At 50.7% G+C, this 16321-nt stretch overlaps 1 protein-coding gene across 1 annotated transcript in view; it reads right to left on the reverse strand.

The window, feature by feature from the left end:
* The window catches only part of ATXN1 (ataxin 1), a 242775-nt gene that overhangs the window by 15670 nt on the left and 210784 nt on the right, over positions 1-16321 (reverse strand). The window contains exon 5 of the mRNA XM_078055720.1: positions 149-2204. Within this exon, the coding sequence (XP_077911846.1) occupies positions 149-2044 (1896 nt within the window). The 5' untranslated portion in view covers positions 2045-2204. The remainder of the gene's footprint in view (positions 1-148; positions 2205-16321) is intronic.

Here is a 16321-nt window from a genome sequence, read left to right on the forward strand (position 1 = left end):
TCTACAATCTGGGTATATATGAAAACCCTGAATTCTCCCCACAGCACATTCGGGCCTGCCTCTTGGAAGACACTCATCTTGCCAGGGGAACGATGATGGGGGCATGGTGGGTGCCCCTACCTGTGCCGGTGAGAGGGGTGAACATTACCTGTGCTCGGTGCTCCCCAACCGCAAACTGGATCACGGCCACGCCGGGGTGGTGGCTGTCCTCGATCCTCTCCACCGTGCTGGAGTCGATCTTCAGATCGCTGCTGATCTCCGCACTCTGGATGAAGTCTTCCGTCTTTAGGTCCTCCACCTTCTTCAGCTCCCCGTTGGCCAACTGGATGATGGAGCCTTTCATGAAGTAGGGGGGCAGCGTGGGGGGCGCCGAGGCGGGGGACGCCACCGACTGCACCACGGGCAGGTGGATCTGGGCCTGCACCATGGCGGGGTAGGCGGCCTGCGTGACCAGGGCCTCGGGGCTGAAGTTCTCGCTCTTGGGAAGGGCGGTGGTGACGAAGGTGTGAGGCATGGCCGCGAACTGGGGCGACGAGGTGGCTATCGCGGGGGCTGCTCCCGACCCCTCCACGTCGGCGCTGCCCACCGGGATGAGCAGGGGCTGCGTGCCGGGGATCACCAGGTGCTGGGGCAGGCTGCCGGCGTAAGTGATCGCTTGTTGCTGGCTGCTCAGGTAGCCGATGACCGGCGCCTGCGTCCCCGCATAGAAGGCGGTGGCTGGCAGTCCCACCGGGAGAGGCTCCGAGGCGCTGTGTGGGGTCTGGATGACCGTGTGCGGGGACAGCGTGGCAACGGCGGCGGCCTTCACGCCTTCGGGGCCCAGAGCCTGTTGGGGTGACAGCGCGTAGGACCGGTGCCCGGGCTTCCCTAGGTGCAGGCCGCTTTTGTCGTTGAGGGTGGAGGGGGAGGCCTCCCGGTGCGTGACCTGCTGCACCTCCAGGTCCGCGGCGGGGGTGTTGCTGGTGGGCAGGACCATCACAGAGGCCCGGACCCCCGAGGAGTCCCGGCCGCCGTAGTCGGCGGCGCTGGGGTGGACCACCACGTGCCTGGACTCGTACGGGTGAGGAAGGGACTTGCCGGCCTTCACCAGGCCCAAGTCGGCCGAGCTCGGGGCCCCGTACCTCCGGCCCTTCTCCACCTCCCCGTTCAGGAGCTCCTTGGCCTGCATGGCCTGCTGCAGCCTGCCACTCTCAGCTTTCTTGGCGGCCTCGCGCGGCACAAAGTGGCTGCCGGAGTCGGTGTATTGCACTACGACCTGGGGGGAGGGCCCCAGGGTGAGCGTGTGTGGGATCATCGTCTGGTGCGGGTGGAGGTGGACGGGGATGGCCGGAGGAGAGGCCGTGCGCCCGGCGCTCTGCGGAGAGCTGGAGATGTGGACGTACTGGTTCTGCTGCGCGGGTGGGGGGGACCCCGGGGTGATGAGCCCCGGCGTCCTGCCCAGGTGCTGTTGCTGCTGCTCAGCCTTGTGTCCTGAGGCTTGGCTCAGACTGCCCATGTTGGCCAGCAGAGTGGAATAGGCCTCCAGCTGGGAGCGCTGGGATGGAGTGGTGGCCCCCGCGGCAGAGGCCACGGCACTGGTGACGGGGCTGGCCGTCGGGGAGATCAGCTGTGAAGGGATGAACCCGGCGTAGGGCCCGCTGTACTGGGAGGACCCGATGAACTGGAAAGTGTGTGGCAGGTGAGCGTACTGCACGGGGGACACCGGCGTCCCCGACTGCGGGGGAGGGTACGCCGCGGGCAGCGTGCTGGTCGCCGGGACGGACCTGGGCGCGCTGGGCGGGGAGTAGTCCAGCCCCGTGGACAGCGCTTTGTGTAAACCTATTCCCTGTTGTAAACCGAGCTCCCCCGAAGTCCCCGCCGGGCCGTGCCTGCCGCCCCCGGGGGCGCGGCCCCCGGGGTTGCCCGGGAGCCATGCCCCAGCCTCCGCCCGGTGGTTGTTGCTCGGCGGCCCGGCGGCCTTCTCTTCAGAAGGCCGGCTGGTGGCGGGGATCTCGCGCTTCTTGGGAGGCAGGCATTCGTTGCTCCGCTCTTGGTTGGATTTCATTTTTCGCCGTCCCCCCTCCACGGTGACTGTTTCACTGTCTGGCTGGCTCTGGGTTTAGTCTGATACATGGAAAGTCACATTTGATTTCTGTAGGGGATCCAGGCTCTTCATGAGGAATCATCTCCTCGTGGGTTCGATCGACCGGCCGCAGCTCTGGAAGCTGGGAAAAAGGAAGAGGGTGGGGGACAAGGGGAAGAGGCAAGGCAGGAGGAAGGGCAGGAGGAAAAGGAAATCAAAATATCAGACTGAGACTAGGCCTCTGGCTTCACCGTGAATTCCCAAAACCTGATAAGAGCCCCAGCGTGAAAGCACAAAAAACACTGGCCGTGCTGGACAGCAGGTCAGAAAGATGAGGAACATACCAGGCGAGTCAAAACCTTAAAGCAGATGATTTCTTTCAATTTTTAAATTTTTTTTAAAGTAGGCTCCATGCCCAGTGTGGAGCCCAACACCAGGTTTGAACTCATGACCCTGAGATCAATACCTGAGCTAAGATCAAGAGTCAGATGCTGAACTGACCGAGCCAGCCAGGCGCCCCACAGCAGATGCTTTTTTTATGGCATTAACAACTCCCCTAAGACCGTCTGCATCTCCTAAGACCTGTTTCTCAATACCCTCTCTCCCTTTTTTCTTTTCTTCTTAGAGGGTAGATGGTTTATTTCTTAAATTTCCTTTTCAGAAACACTGGTCCCTTCCTTACCTCTTCGTTCCCTTGCTGGAAAATCAAATGAAGCCCACAGGGAGGGTGACATTGGGGAGAATCAGCCTCAGATGCAGGTGCTGGGAAGGAGCAGGTGAGGAGTGGGGGTCCCGAGCGGTCTTTGGGCATAAGGTTTGAAGCCTCATCTATTGGAGCTACTACTCAAAGGTTCTGCCTGACTCTGGGTCCATATTTGATCCACAACCATTCCCTCTTCCCTAACACACACACACACACACACACACACACACACACACACATGCCAACTCAGCAGAGGCAGCCAAAAATAATCTTGTGCTCTACAAGTTTCCAAAGAATTCCCAGTACAGCTACTCATATGGTAACAGAAAGCCAAAAGAAATCTGTGAGACAGTTAAAAACTGAATATGGTTATGCTTAAAAACAAGAATAAGAATGTGCTAATAGGGTGGATGCACTGAAGATTTTTTCACATGCTCCCTTCATTCCTTTCTTTCTTTCCAGGTAGTCTCTGAGTTTTCTCTTCCCACCGCCCCCCTCCCTTTCTCCTTGGGAAGGGCCAACCCACAATTAACCCTAGAGATGAAACCTCTTTCAGATCAATCAGACCCGTGTGCTTAGCCCTGGATCTATAAATAGTGGGCCGGGAGCCAAGTGTTATGGGCACACAGCTCAGTCTCTCAGTGACCAGTGAGCCCCAAGTCACCATGACTGTGTGTGCACATGGATGCCCACTGGCAACAGACAGAGAACATCAATGGCACCAACAGGAACTGGGCTAACAAGCAGCAGGTGTGAGTGCCCCCTCCAGGCAGCAGCTGCAGACAGGAGCAGTGCTATGTGCTGGGATCCTGGGAAGCTGCGGCATGGGCCTTGGGCTTTGGGAATTCCAGGCCCCAGGGGGTTTTGGCATCCTACTACCCAGACCCTCTTTTTTTACAATCCGATTTTAAAGCAAACACAACAAGGCAGCTGCCTTCAGCAGCCGATCCTGGCCAACGCCCAAGCAGTGGCGACATCCCTGCGGTAACACGGCCTCTTTCCTCTCCTCTGCCTGTACCAGCTTCTCCCCCATCTCTGTCATCTGTGTAGCTACACTCCCCCACCCTAATCTGTAACTTTTGTTTTGGTCCATGATTTAGTGGTCCTTGTTGCTCTTGCTTCAGCATCATCACGGAACATCAACACAAAAGGGCAGATGACACAAAAGGAAGTCCCCATCCTTAATGGCTGTGATCCAGATATATATGAGGTAGAAGTGTATAAATTCGGTGTCTCAATGTCAAAGGTCATTTCAATAACAACAGGATTTGTCATGTGACAAGAGAGGCACTTTAAAGACTGGGATGGAGGGGCACCTGGGTGGCTCAGTCAGTTAAGTGTCTGCCTTCAGCTCAGGTCACGGTCTCAGGGTCCTGGGATCGAGTCCTGCATCGGGCTCCCTGCTCAGCATGAAGTCTGCTTCTCCCTCTCCCTCTGCCTCCTCCCCACCACTTGTGCTCTCTCTCTCTCCATCTCTGTCTCAAATAAGTAAGTAAAATCTTAAAAAAAAAAAAAAGACTGGGATGGAAACGAGGACGTTAATGCTGGAGAAATATCTGTGCTGAAGGAGTATGTCAATTATTTGCCCTCCTGACCTAGGGCTTCTAGAAGTCCAAAGTAACTGTGTTCTGTGTAGCCTTCTTTTATAAATAGTGCAGCACATAATTTACACAGTATTTGCAAATCAATCAGGATGACAGTGCTATTTTTTTCTCTCTTTTTTTTGTATAGTGGTAAGTACTATTTTTTAAAAGATTTATTTATTTATTTTAGAGAGAGAGGGAGCTCACATGTGCATGAGCGGGGTGAGGGGCAGAGGAGAGGGAGCGAGAGAATCCTCAAGCAGACTCCCCACTGAGCGAGGAGCCTGCGCGGGGGCTCGATCTCACCACCTGAGATCCTGACCTGAGCCGAAATCAAGAGTCGGAGGCTTAACCAACTGAGCCACCCAGGCGCCACAGTGCTATTTTCAAAACAATGACAGAACAAAATTAAACTACAAAATTATAAAAAATCAGTGGCCCCTTCTGGCTGCTTAAAAAGTACTGACAATGATCTTTTATCTTTAGATTTCAAGAGTCACTTAAGAAACAATTGTATAAGCTCTCACATTCCCAGGCCAACTAGCAAAGGAAAGTCATTTAGGAGATCTGCTCAAAGCAAAGCGTTCCCTGCGCCCCCTGCTGGTTCCACAGCAGCACTGCTCCAATAAAACCCCACAGGATTTCATTAGGGATGTTCATGCAAGAGTGATATGTCAGAATCCAAAATGAGAATATTTGCATATAGTAGGCCCAGCCAGTAAGAGAATAGGTTAATTAGCCCAAGGCAGCTCGAGGGAAGAAAAAGCAGCAGCATAAAAGTCCTTTCAAAGCCAAGCAAAATGTCAAACACATTCAGAAGAGGTCCATTAGCAATGCAAATGTAAAATTGCTTGTACAACCAAATGCACAATATACAAAACTAGAAAACCCCTCTGAAGGTACTTTTTAAAGAACCCAGCTTTAGCGAATCTGAAAAGGAATGCTGACTTGGTTCTCAGTAGTGCCTTAGTTTATTTACAGTGTTCATTTGAAAGACACTGGCTTAGCTGGCCCTCAAGGTCTCTGTAGAGACTCCAGGGCTGGTCTTCTGCTAATGGACCAGTAAGACATATTGGCCTTATGAAAAGCAATCCATTGATGAACTTCTTTTCCAGATAATACTAATGGTAAATCCAGGATCCAGAGATTAATACAGGAGCTGGAAAACCTAGGGCCAGACTGATAAAAATTTTAATCTATCCTCCCGCTACATTTAGCAGGACCATGTCTCCTATTTACCAGTGCAGCTTGGAGGAGAGAGGGGCTTTCTAATTCTGGGGCATGCGTCCCTTCTCTGTGTTCACCAGCTCTGTACTATCTGAATCTCCCATCAGGGATAAGCACTGAGGTGGGGGGGGGGGGGGATTGAGTCGCTGTATTTTCAGAGAACCACCAGAGGGCGCCACAGTTTGCCACCAGGTCCCTTGAAGGCTGCTCGATTATTCACGGCATTGAAAGAATGGAGAGGTATATTTTGAAGGTGGAAGAGCACTGAAGGGAAAAAAGGAAGGGAGAGAGAAAGAGATACAAAAAAAAAAGAGAGAAGAAGAAAAAAGGAGAGTAGGATTTTTGCTTTTAGGGTCTCTTTCTAGCTGCAAATGGCCTTAGTGTCCCTAATAACCTTCTTGGGGCTGAAACACACTAGTGGTTCACCTGGGCCCCTGGGGAGCTCGTTTCTAGATGCACAACAGAAAGAGTTCTTTCAAACATGGGGCCACACACTATTTTATAAATGCTAAGTTACCAGAGAACCACACATGCAGATCCCATTGTGCAAACATTATTATTAAGAAAGATACTGGATGAGTCAAGGCACACTTAGGTATGGTTTGCCTGAGAACCTCTGTTCTGAATGCACTCATCTTAAGTGCATTCTTTATGTCTACATTTCTCTCTCTCTCTCTTTTATAATTTAGCTCAGTGGCATAAGGCCTTGCTCTCCAAAGTGCTGTCCTCGGACCAGCAATGCCAGTCGCCAACCCCCTCCTCCCACCCCCCAGCAGCTCTAGAAATGCAGGATCTCAGGCCTCACCCAGCCGTCCTGATTTAGAATCTGCATTTTAACAAGATCTCCAGATGATTCATATGCACAAAAAGGTTTCAGAACCTCAGGTATGAGATTAAATTTTCTAATCATCAGCTCCTAAACAAATTAAACATCTCTAGCCTCTCTTTCTGATGGAGTAGTTTCTGAGAAACAAAACTGGGTGCTGTATATGCAAACACAGAGTGGATGGAGCCTCGGAGATAAGCAGCTAATATTTAGGGAATATTCAGGGGTTTATTTTGGGGTCACTTTGACTCAATATAGTTCTAAGTAACGAATACTCCTTTTCTTCTGGTTCTTTGTGTCTCCAAAAAATATAGGGGAACACACTTTTAAAAAGCTGTTATCATCAATTTTATACATGACTCAGTCATCTCCACGAAGAAAAACAAAATTTAACAAAAGAAGCCCCACACTTCCATCTCTCTAATTCAAAAAAATTTCCCCCATTACCACGGATTTACCCTCTTTCAGAAATGATAGGAAAACAAGATGCCTCTGAGCCTGCAGATGTGGGAATGGGTCCCCACGGACTCTGAGTCTTGTAAATAACAATGAACTGCTTTGAGTGGGAGTCACTCCTTAGAACTTGATACATACAGTCCTAAAAATGCACCCCAAGGGCATGGCAGTAAACGGGGTTGCTCTGCCTAGCACGCCCCGTGGTGTGAGTTTCTCAGTTTGAGTGGATCCCACAGAGGCATGGTTTCAGTGTTAAAGAGGGAGAGATGCAGATTGCTGAGCTTGGGTCAGTTCTGGAAAAACCGTATGAGCATTTAGGAAACAGAACATCTGGCCCCGATAGGCAAGGTCACCAGGGCACGGCCAGGATTCTCTAAGTCCGGAACGTGCCAACCTTCCTTTCTGTTTTATACTGCGGCTAAACTGGAAGGTCGGTGTCGTGCCCTGCAGAAGGGACTGCATTCAGGTTAAATATGAAAAGGAGGCCTAACCCCATCATCCGTGGGACTCCCAAGATGGAGAAAGGTGGGCTGGATGATAGCACAATCAGATACCTTCACAGCTGATTGCACAAGCATGCCCCAAGGGACGTGGATCACACATTCACATTCATCAACTACTTACTTCATTTCTAGTACTTACTGTGGCCCTTAACTGTTCAGTGTCCGCGTGGGGCAAATGGTATGCCAGAACTCTATTTTTAGTTCTATTCTGCTCAACATTTTATTGGCGTTTCTGTTGTCATGTTTAGAGGTAAGAGAAAGCTGGAAGAGAAGCTTTATCTATTATTGCCATTAATATTCAAAGACAGGGATCCTCCACTTTTTGGAAGTTTGTGTTACACACTTTGCTTTTGCTAAAGACGTACATGACCTGCTTTTGCAAACCAAAAGAAATCCAAAGAGGATTTTGCTTTTACAAAAAAAAAGGCTAAAAAGCAAAGGTAGCTAGCGTTCGGCATCTGTTTTTCGGGAAGGGGATGGAGAGGCAGCGCGCACCCTGAGCGGTGAGAGTGGCGCCACCAAGCGCCTTTCCTGGGAACTACACCCAGCATCTCTGCGTCAAGCCGCCAGAGTTTGAACCGTGTCTTGCAGCATCTGGGCTTTATCTGGATTTATTTTGTGCATCTGTTAGCAAGATGTGTCCTGAGGTATCAGGAAAGCCTAAGAGAGGTTATTTTGGGGGCCTGGGAACGCTAAAACCTTCTCCATGTAAATGAATGATAATTGCGCCTTCACTTAATGTCATTTTGGCATACAAGAGTTTTCATAGGAATGCTCCACTTTCAGATAGTGGGGAGAACCCATATATCCTCAGAAGCTGGAAATGATGGCACAAAACGGAGAAAATTAAGATTCAGGAGAATAAATGTGAATGCCTGCCCTCGGTTTCAATAGCTCAATGCATTTAATAGCAGGGGCTGGAGAGATCTGGTTCAAATGAAGGGGCCCAGGAATCTTTTGTTTGACCATACATTTACTAGGAGCCAACAGTTTGGTAGGGCCTGAAAGACTGGAGTAATCACAAGCTTCACTTATAGAAGCACAATGTTCAGAATAAAGGGATAAATACTGCAACATCATATGTTGGTAAAGCCACAATCCAAGGGGTCAGGGCACAGTGGGGTGGGTCTAGGGTGGAACGATGGGGTTAGCGAGAGGTCTGGACACGAGGCAGGCAAGTAACAGAAGAGCCAACGGAGAACGTGTGGCCTGGAGAAGTGCAGAAGCTGGACTGTAGGTGCGACGCTCAGGTCTATAAAGGGCTGTCCATGGAAGGCAGGAAAACAGAACTGAGCCCCACATTACACGAGTATGTACAGTAAAAATCAGAAAGTAATCAGAACTGTTAAAAATGGGCTGGGCTGCCTAATGAGGTAGGGATCTCTGCGTCACCCCAACCACTGAGACCTGGGCTGCCTAATGAGGTAGGGATCTCTGTGTCACCCCAACCATTGAGACTGAATTTGGAGACTCTAGTTGATGGTCCCAGATAGGTGGCACAGACCCCTAGTCCTGCTCAGGTGCTCAGGCCACCTACTTTTCTATTTTCTTCATCGCAAAGATTTTGAGACTGTGATTTTATCTGTGTCAAGGGGGCTTGCTTATTATAAGCCTTGCCTACTTTCCAATTTTCTTTTTGCTGCGTCCTCAATGAAAACTGCTTATTTGCTCTCTCTGCTCTGCCTAGCATCGAGCTTCACTGGGCAGGTCTCTTGGTCCAAAATGAGGTGGCTTCTGAAGGGGATGGAGGTTCCCACTCGGGTCTCATTAGGCCAGAGACTTCTTGAGAGGTGAGTGCAACTATGAAGAAAAGGCTGATATCCTCACCCCAACACACACAGACCCCCCCCTTCTCTCCTCTGCACCCTGGGACACGGATCTTGATCTTCACAGAAGTGCAATGAGTTCGGAGAGAAAAATCAAAGGATGACAGCTTGTCATGCACAGTCTACACAAGTGCCTAAGGACATAAAGGAACACACAAATGTGTCCCTTAATTTGTATCACTAATCAGACAGGGTAGGGGCCTGAACGGTGGACCCCCAAAAGGTATGTCCATCTGGAACCGATGAGTGTGACTTTATTTGGAAAAAAGGGAATGTAATTAAGGATCTCGGGTTTGAGATGATCCTGGATTATCCAGGTGAGCCCCAAATCCGATGACAAGTCTCCTTGAAAGAGAAAGGCAGAGAAAGATTTGAGATGCACAGGCAGAGATAGAAGAGTTTTATGGTTCAAAGCCAAGGAACACCAGAAGCTACCCGAAGCTGCAGAGGTCTAGGACAGATCCTCCTTAAGAGCCTCTAGAGGGAGCACTGTCCTGTCGACACCCTGTCTCCAGACATGCGACCCCCAGAATTGTGAGATAAGTTTCTATGGTTTTATAAAACACCACATTTGTGGTAATTGATTATGACGGCCCTAGGAAATGAATACGAATGGCTTCCATTGATCGGTCATCTAATACATGCCAATAACTCAACTTCAACATCTTATTTACTCCTCACAACACACTCTTGGGGTTTGTATTTTTACCTCCATGGGGACACAGGCCTCAGAGTCAGACAGGGAGCCAACACTGGAAACCACTTTCTTGTTCTTTCCAACCATGATGCTGGGCAGACTGATGGACTGGGATGCACTATGGTGATGGCAGCCCAGTGGCAAAGATCCTTTTGTTCCACGTGGGAAAGAGACAGGATGCATCGAGGTAAGAGGGGGAAAAATATCCAAGGAACTTGGCACCATTGCTAATCATGGACTGCGGCCAACATGGTATTCAGTGCCACGGGCTGGGGTGACTAAGGAGGAGAGACCAGGATCTTGTCACCTCACGGGTAAGTGAGCTGGGGATCCCCAGCACCACCCAGCACCCAGCTCAATGCCACCCACCCAATCCTGATCCGGGTCTTAGTAGAGCTGAGGCCCCCGAGAGGACATCCAGCGTGGCTCAGACATACAAAACCGTGGACACACTTGCTCCCCATCCAGCATCACAGAAAGCAAGTTCAAGGCCGCACCCAAGGTGCAGGTGCCCTCCGCCAGTGGCCACGACGCACGCCACACAGCGTTTCCCTTTGAGGCAGGGACTGGCTGTGGGGACAGGGATCCGCCGCCACCACCAGCATCTGGGATTTTAGTAGGATGACGAAAAGGCAGAGAAAAAAGCCCTGCTCTTCATAGTAGGAGCACCATGAATAATAGTTTTGGGGGCCCTGTTCATCTATAAATTTTTTTAAAAGATTTTATTTATTTATGAGAGAGAGAGAGTGCAAGGGGAGGAGCAGAGGGAGAGGGACAAGCAGACTGCGCTGAGTGTAAGCCTGACGCGGGGCTCGGTCCCACCACCCCGAGACCATGACCTGAGTCAAAACCAAGCGCTGGGTGCTCAACCGACTGAGCCACCCAGGCGCCCCTCACCTATAAATTTTCGTGGCAACAAGTAGGGTCACTAAACATAATACATGGTTAGAAGATATGAATCCACTCAGAAGAATACAATCGCATCTGGGATCATCCTCCTGATTGAAAGCCTTGACGGAGATGTCCGAGGGGATTCCTCAAGATGCACGGCTTCTCTGGCTGTTCTTCTGCTCATTTCCTCCACCCGGCAAGGAGCGAAACCACCGTGTCCCTCGTCCCGAAGCGGGGCTCTGCTCTTCGCTACGCCTGCGAGCCACACAGAAAGACACAGCCCTCACCAAGTTTGGGCGAAACTTGACTCAGATTCCTGGCTTCTGCCATTACGGTTCTTGGCCAACACGATGACCGTGAGATGGGGGCGGGGGGCGTTCTGCGTGGGTTTTGCCCCCCTCCGTGGAGACACAAGGAGAGCCGTCATGCAGGTGGGGCCCACCGCACGGGGACATGGCCCGCGCTCGTGTGCGCTGGAGGACAGGATGCGGGAAGGGGGGGGAGGGGCCGAGGCCCGCAGCTGGGCTCTGCTAGCTCACGTGGAATGTCACTGAAGCATCTGCAACACCAGTTTTCCCTGGCAGCCTGCCCGCGCTGGGATTCCTGGAAAGGCTCAAGACGGAAAAATAATCACTTGGAGGGATAACCATCTGGACTGAAACCGGTCCCAAATGAATCGTCCAGCGGGGTTTGAGTTTTTAAGAAAAGCTGGAAATGCCTTTCTGTCAAGACCTTCCCTGTCTCGACACCCAAGCTGCTTTCCAGTGTCCTGGGGGCCAGACGTGCGACACGGGGACACCCGAATCTCCACGTATTCACTGGTCTGGCTGAAGACTGGGAAGAGCTGGTGCACAGGCACGTCCCAGTGCCCTGTACCGGGTGGTTCTCACCTTGCCCTAGAGAGGACTGTTCCGAGGGCAGCGGTGCTTGGCCCCCTTCATTGCCTCGTCCCTGGGCCCCCCTGTGACAGGTGCAAAGCCCTGGTTACAGTGACACAGAGTTGGGGCTGGGAGGACAACAATCTGTCATTTTTTTGACTCTCAATTTACTATTCTTAACACTGTATGGTATATCTCACCCCAGAATTCATTAAGCATTCCCATCCACTGGCGTATTTGCAGTATCAGGATAAGAATTAATATTATTATACGAATACTGATAGGAAGGAGTATTTTACATATAACGTTGAATGAATAATATTGAATCATATGGATACTATTGATACTATCAATATTATTATTACTACTAATAAGAAAGAGGACAGAGCGTAATAAAAAGAATAAGCTATGGGTGGGCAGGGTACAGGTTCTAAGATTTTTTATTTATTTATTTGAGAGAGAGAGAATGAGAGAGAGCAAGCACATGAGAGGGGGGAGGGTCAGAGGGAGAAGCAGACTCCCTGCCGAGCAGGGAGCCCGATGCGGGACTCGATCCAGGGACTCCAGGATCATGACCTGAGCCGAAGGCAGTCGCTTAACCAACTGAGCCACCCAGGCGCCCAGGGTACAGGTTCTAAATCTGGCTTCGCCCCTAACTGCCTATGTAATATATTTTCTCCTTTAATGTAATTTTAATCTTAAATGACACAAGCGCCCCGTTTAGGGAGGCGAGCATTTCAACCATGTGTCATGTTGTAATTAATGTCTCTGCCAATGAACTGGGCCCATGCACAGCACCTTGCATAATGTACACACTCAATAAAACAGTAGCCATCGTAATTTTAATTCTGCAAATGCTTTCTTGTGAATTCCCGGTTTTCTCCCACACCCACCTGCTGCGAATTCCTCCTGGTTCCATGCTAAAATCAATACAGTTACCTTCAAACTATCAATCCCTTCAAACACCTGGATTTTTTCCCCCTTACACCTGTGATTTACATAAAAGAGAAAGTCGCGGATATCTGAGAATTTATTTTCTTTCTTCAGTTGATCGATGGGATGGTAATAGTTCCCAAAGCACAGGCCCTCATTCACACCAAAGAGCATGCAAGCCACTCAACATCCACGAGCAGAATAAACAGAAGGGGGGATGCCAAACTCAAGCTACAGGCATTTCCTGGTAAAGGGTAAGTGTTTGGGTTCCTTATTCCCCTCGGCTTGCTTTTCCACAATACTTCTTGGATGAGTAATTCCCAAAAGGCATGGTGGAGAAATGCAGAATCTTCTTTCCACATCCCACAGGAAGGCTGTCAGCTGTCTCCCTGCACACACTGTCCTCAGCCCTGCTGTGTAGCACAAAGCAGAGCACCAGCGGCATTCTACAGGAGGCTCAGATGCGACCAGCCACCAGGGGCTGGATCTCTGGGAGATCACATGGTCCAGGTTGATGAACAGAGAACGTGAAAATCTCCATCAAGCTACAAAAATCTCTTTCTGGCACTGAGGCATTCCGAGGCGGGCGGATCTCAAAGCATTCACGGCCCTTGATGTGGCTGGATGAAAGGAAAGTGGGAGCCTCTGGATAATCCATCAACTAACGAGGCATTCCTCCAGGGTAGTAAATGTTGCTTTCCCTCCTCTGGTTGTTTTCCGGTCTCTAGGATACTGTACCATTTTTCAGTCCTCCTGACTACAAAGGCCCTGAGACCTCCTGGGACCCAGCCTCCCCAAGCCTGACAGACGTCAGGCTTTCCTGGTGCAGGCTAGAGCGATGCTCTCCAGACAAGGGGCAACCAGCGTACGATCATGCCGTGGCAAAGACAAGGGCGCTCAGATTCAGGGTGCAAGTGACTTGCCTAAGGTTACATGGCTCACACATGGCAAAAATAAGATGGAGATCTTGGCGCATCTGCTACACGAGCCTGGGTTCCCGTTCTTGCATCGTGCAGTGGATCTGCTGGTATGCAGTGCAGGATTAACCGGACTCCAAGACAGGTCTGGCCTCTGGGGCGTCCTGCCTGATAGGAGTATGTCTGTTTGCCTGCAGGGGTGTGGCCACCAGACAGTCTAACAACGTGATTTATTAGAATGGGGGCTTTGGGCCAGGCAGTATCAGTTCCCGACCTCTGGAGGCACGCATGATTAAAGGTATTCACCCGACCTCCGGGAGGGGCTGGGGACAAAAGAGCAGCCATGTGGGTGGTATGCGATTAAGCTCCAATAAAAACTCTAGACACTAAAGCTCAAGGGAATTTCCCTGGGGGGCAATTCTCCATGCGGACACATCATGGCAGGGAAGACGTAAGACCCTCCAGCTCCGTGGGGAGAAGGCGCCTGGAAGCCCAGCATCTTTGGGCCCCTCCAGAGTCCGTCCCTATATGCCTCTTCCCCTGGCTGACTGAAGTCTGTATCCTTTCTTTGTGGTAACCTGTAACTGTGAGTATAACAGCTTTCTGTGAGTTCTATGACTCCTTCTAGTGAGTGATCGAAACTGAGGGTGGTTGGGGAACCCCTCCAAATTTGTAACTGGTGTCAGAAGTAAGGGCAGTCTTGTGAGAACCGTTCTCTCTAACTTTGTATTTGGCCCATAAACTCCTTCTTACAGCTTGTGATGATTATACACTTAAACAGATCAAGTTATAAACAGGGCCGCCTGGGTGGCTCAGTCGGTGAAGCGTCTGCCTTCGGCTCAGGTCATGATCAAGGGGTCCTGGGATGGAGCCCCAAGTTGGGCTCTCTGCTCAGCGGGAAGCCTGCTTCTCCCTCTGCCCCTCTCCCTGCTCGTGCTTTCTCTCTTAAAAAAAATAAACATAATAAATGAAGTCCACCAGGGTTCATGGATGAGAACAAGTCATTAACCGATGACTAGATCAGTCCAAATCTGTGTCCCTCCAAACAGTGGCCAGCCAAATGAGAACAGAAAGGGGGAGGAGAACATGGTACCCAGCGTAATCCAAACTGGGCCAGGGCCCAGTTGGGAAGTGATCCTTTCGGGTTATTCATAAACAGCACAGAGAAGTCCTGCCCATGGCAATTACCCAGTGGCACACGCATGTAAGAGCATCGAGTGGTTCAATTTTCAAGGTCCGGACTTCAGAATATTGGAGCAATGGGGGCAACCCATCAGCTAACTCGCTGGTGTCTCAATATCCTCAGTCTGCTGAATGAACGGACTTGATGGAAGTCTCCCACGGCCACTAGATACTGACCATCCCACAGGACCGAATGAGGGCTGGGCCCCACCCGCTGGCTCTCCAGATTTTGGAGGAAGTACTTCCTGCAGGACACAAAGGAAGTTGCACACATGCCTGGGACAGCAGTGGTTTCCCTGTGTTCTCGGCTCTGCTCAACAACAGGTATGTCAGGGGCAGCAGCTCTGGGCTGAGGCACAAGAAACCCAGGAGCCTTGGTCCCGGGGCTTTACTCTCTGCACCTACAGACTAAGAAGTCAACCCTCGCTGCCCATCAGACTCACTTGGGGGGGGCTTTTAAAAACAGTACCAATGTCCAGACTCACTCTAGCCAGCTAAATCCAAATCCCCGACGGTGGGGACCAGCATGGGCATTTTTTTAAAAGACGCCCTGGGGGATTCTAATGTGCAGCCAGAGGTGAGATCACACACGTGATCTCTGAGTTCCTGCTCCCTCCACCACTACTCGGCAGAATGTCTCAATGATGCTTAAATACAGCCTTCAATCCTCTGCCCCACCCCGCCAACAGAAAGATGGTGCTCTCGCCTCCTCTGACTGCACTTGGAACATCCATTACATGTCCACAAGGAGATACCACTTACAAGCCCATGAGAGTGGCCATTACTTAAAAATAAGAAAAGGAAAATAACAAGCATTGGAGAAGATGTGGAGAAATTGGAACCCATGTGCACAGCTGGTGGGAACGTACAATGGAGCAGCCGCTGGGGAAACCAGTCTGGTGGTTCCTCAGAGTTCAGTGTGGAATTCTCATGTGATCCAGCAGTGCTCCTTCTAGGTGTGCACCCAGAGGAGCTGCAAGCAGGGGCTCAGGGGACACCGTATGCCAGTGTCCACAGCAGCGTTCTTCACAAGAGACAAAAGGTAGAAATGACTAGACTGTCCATCAGCAGATGCATGGCTAAACAAGACGTGGTCTGGCCATACACTGGGCGATTTATTATTCAGTCTTTTTAAAAAAATTTTATTTATTTATTTGAGAGAGAGCCAGAGCTCACGAGCGGGGGTTGGAGCAGAGGGAGAGGGAGAAGCAGACTCCCCGCTGAGCAGGGAGCCTCGATGCGGGGCTCGATCCCAGGACCCTGAGATCATGACCTGAGCCGAAGGCAGATGCTGAAAATCTGAGCCCCCCAGGTGCCCCTATTATTCAGTCTTAAAAACAAAGGGGATTCTGATACATGCCACAAGATGGGTGAATCTGGAACCATCATGCTACGTGAAAGAAGCCAGATGCAGAAATACAATATTGTACAATTCTCCTTATAAGAGGTACTTAGAATAGGCAAATTCCCAGAGACGGAAGCAGAACAGAGGTGACCAAGGTAGGGGAGAGGGGTGAGGAGCTACTGTTTTAGTGTGTACACAGAGTTAGTTTGGGATGATGAGAAGGTTCTGGAGACGGACAGTGAGGATGGTTGCCCAAAAACGTGAATGTGCCCAATGCCATTGAAGTGTCCCC

The sequence above is a fragment of the Halichoerus grypus genome, chromosome 9 (genome assembly GCF_964656455.1).
Source record: "Halichoerus grypus chromosome 9, mHalGry1.hap1.1, whole genome shotgun sequence".
Taxonomy (NCBI): Eukaryota; Metazoa; Chordata; class Mammalia; order Carnivora; family Phocidae; genus Halichoerus; species Halichoerus grypus.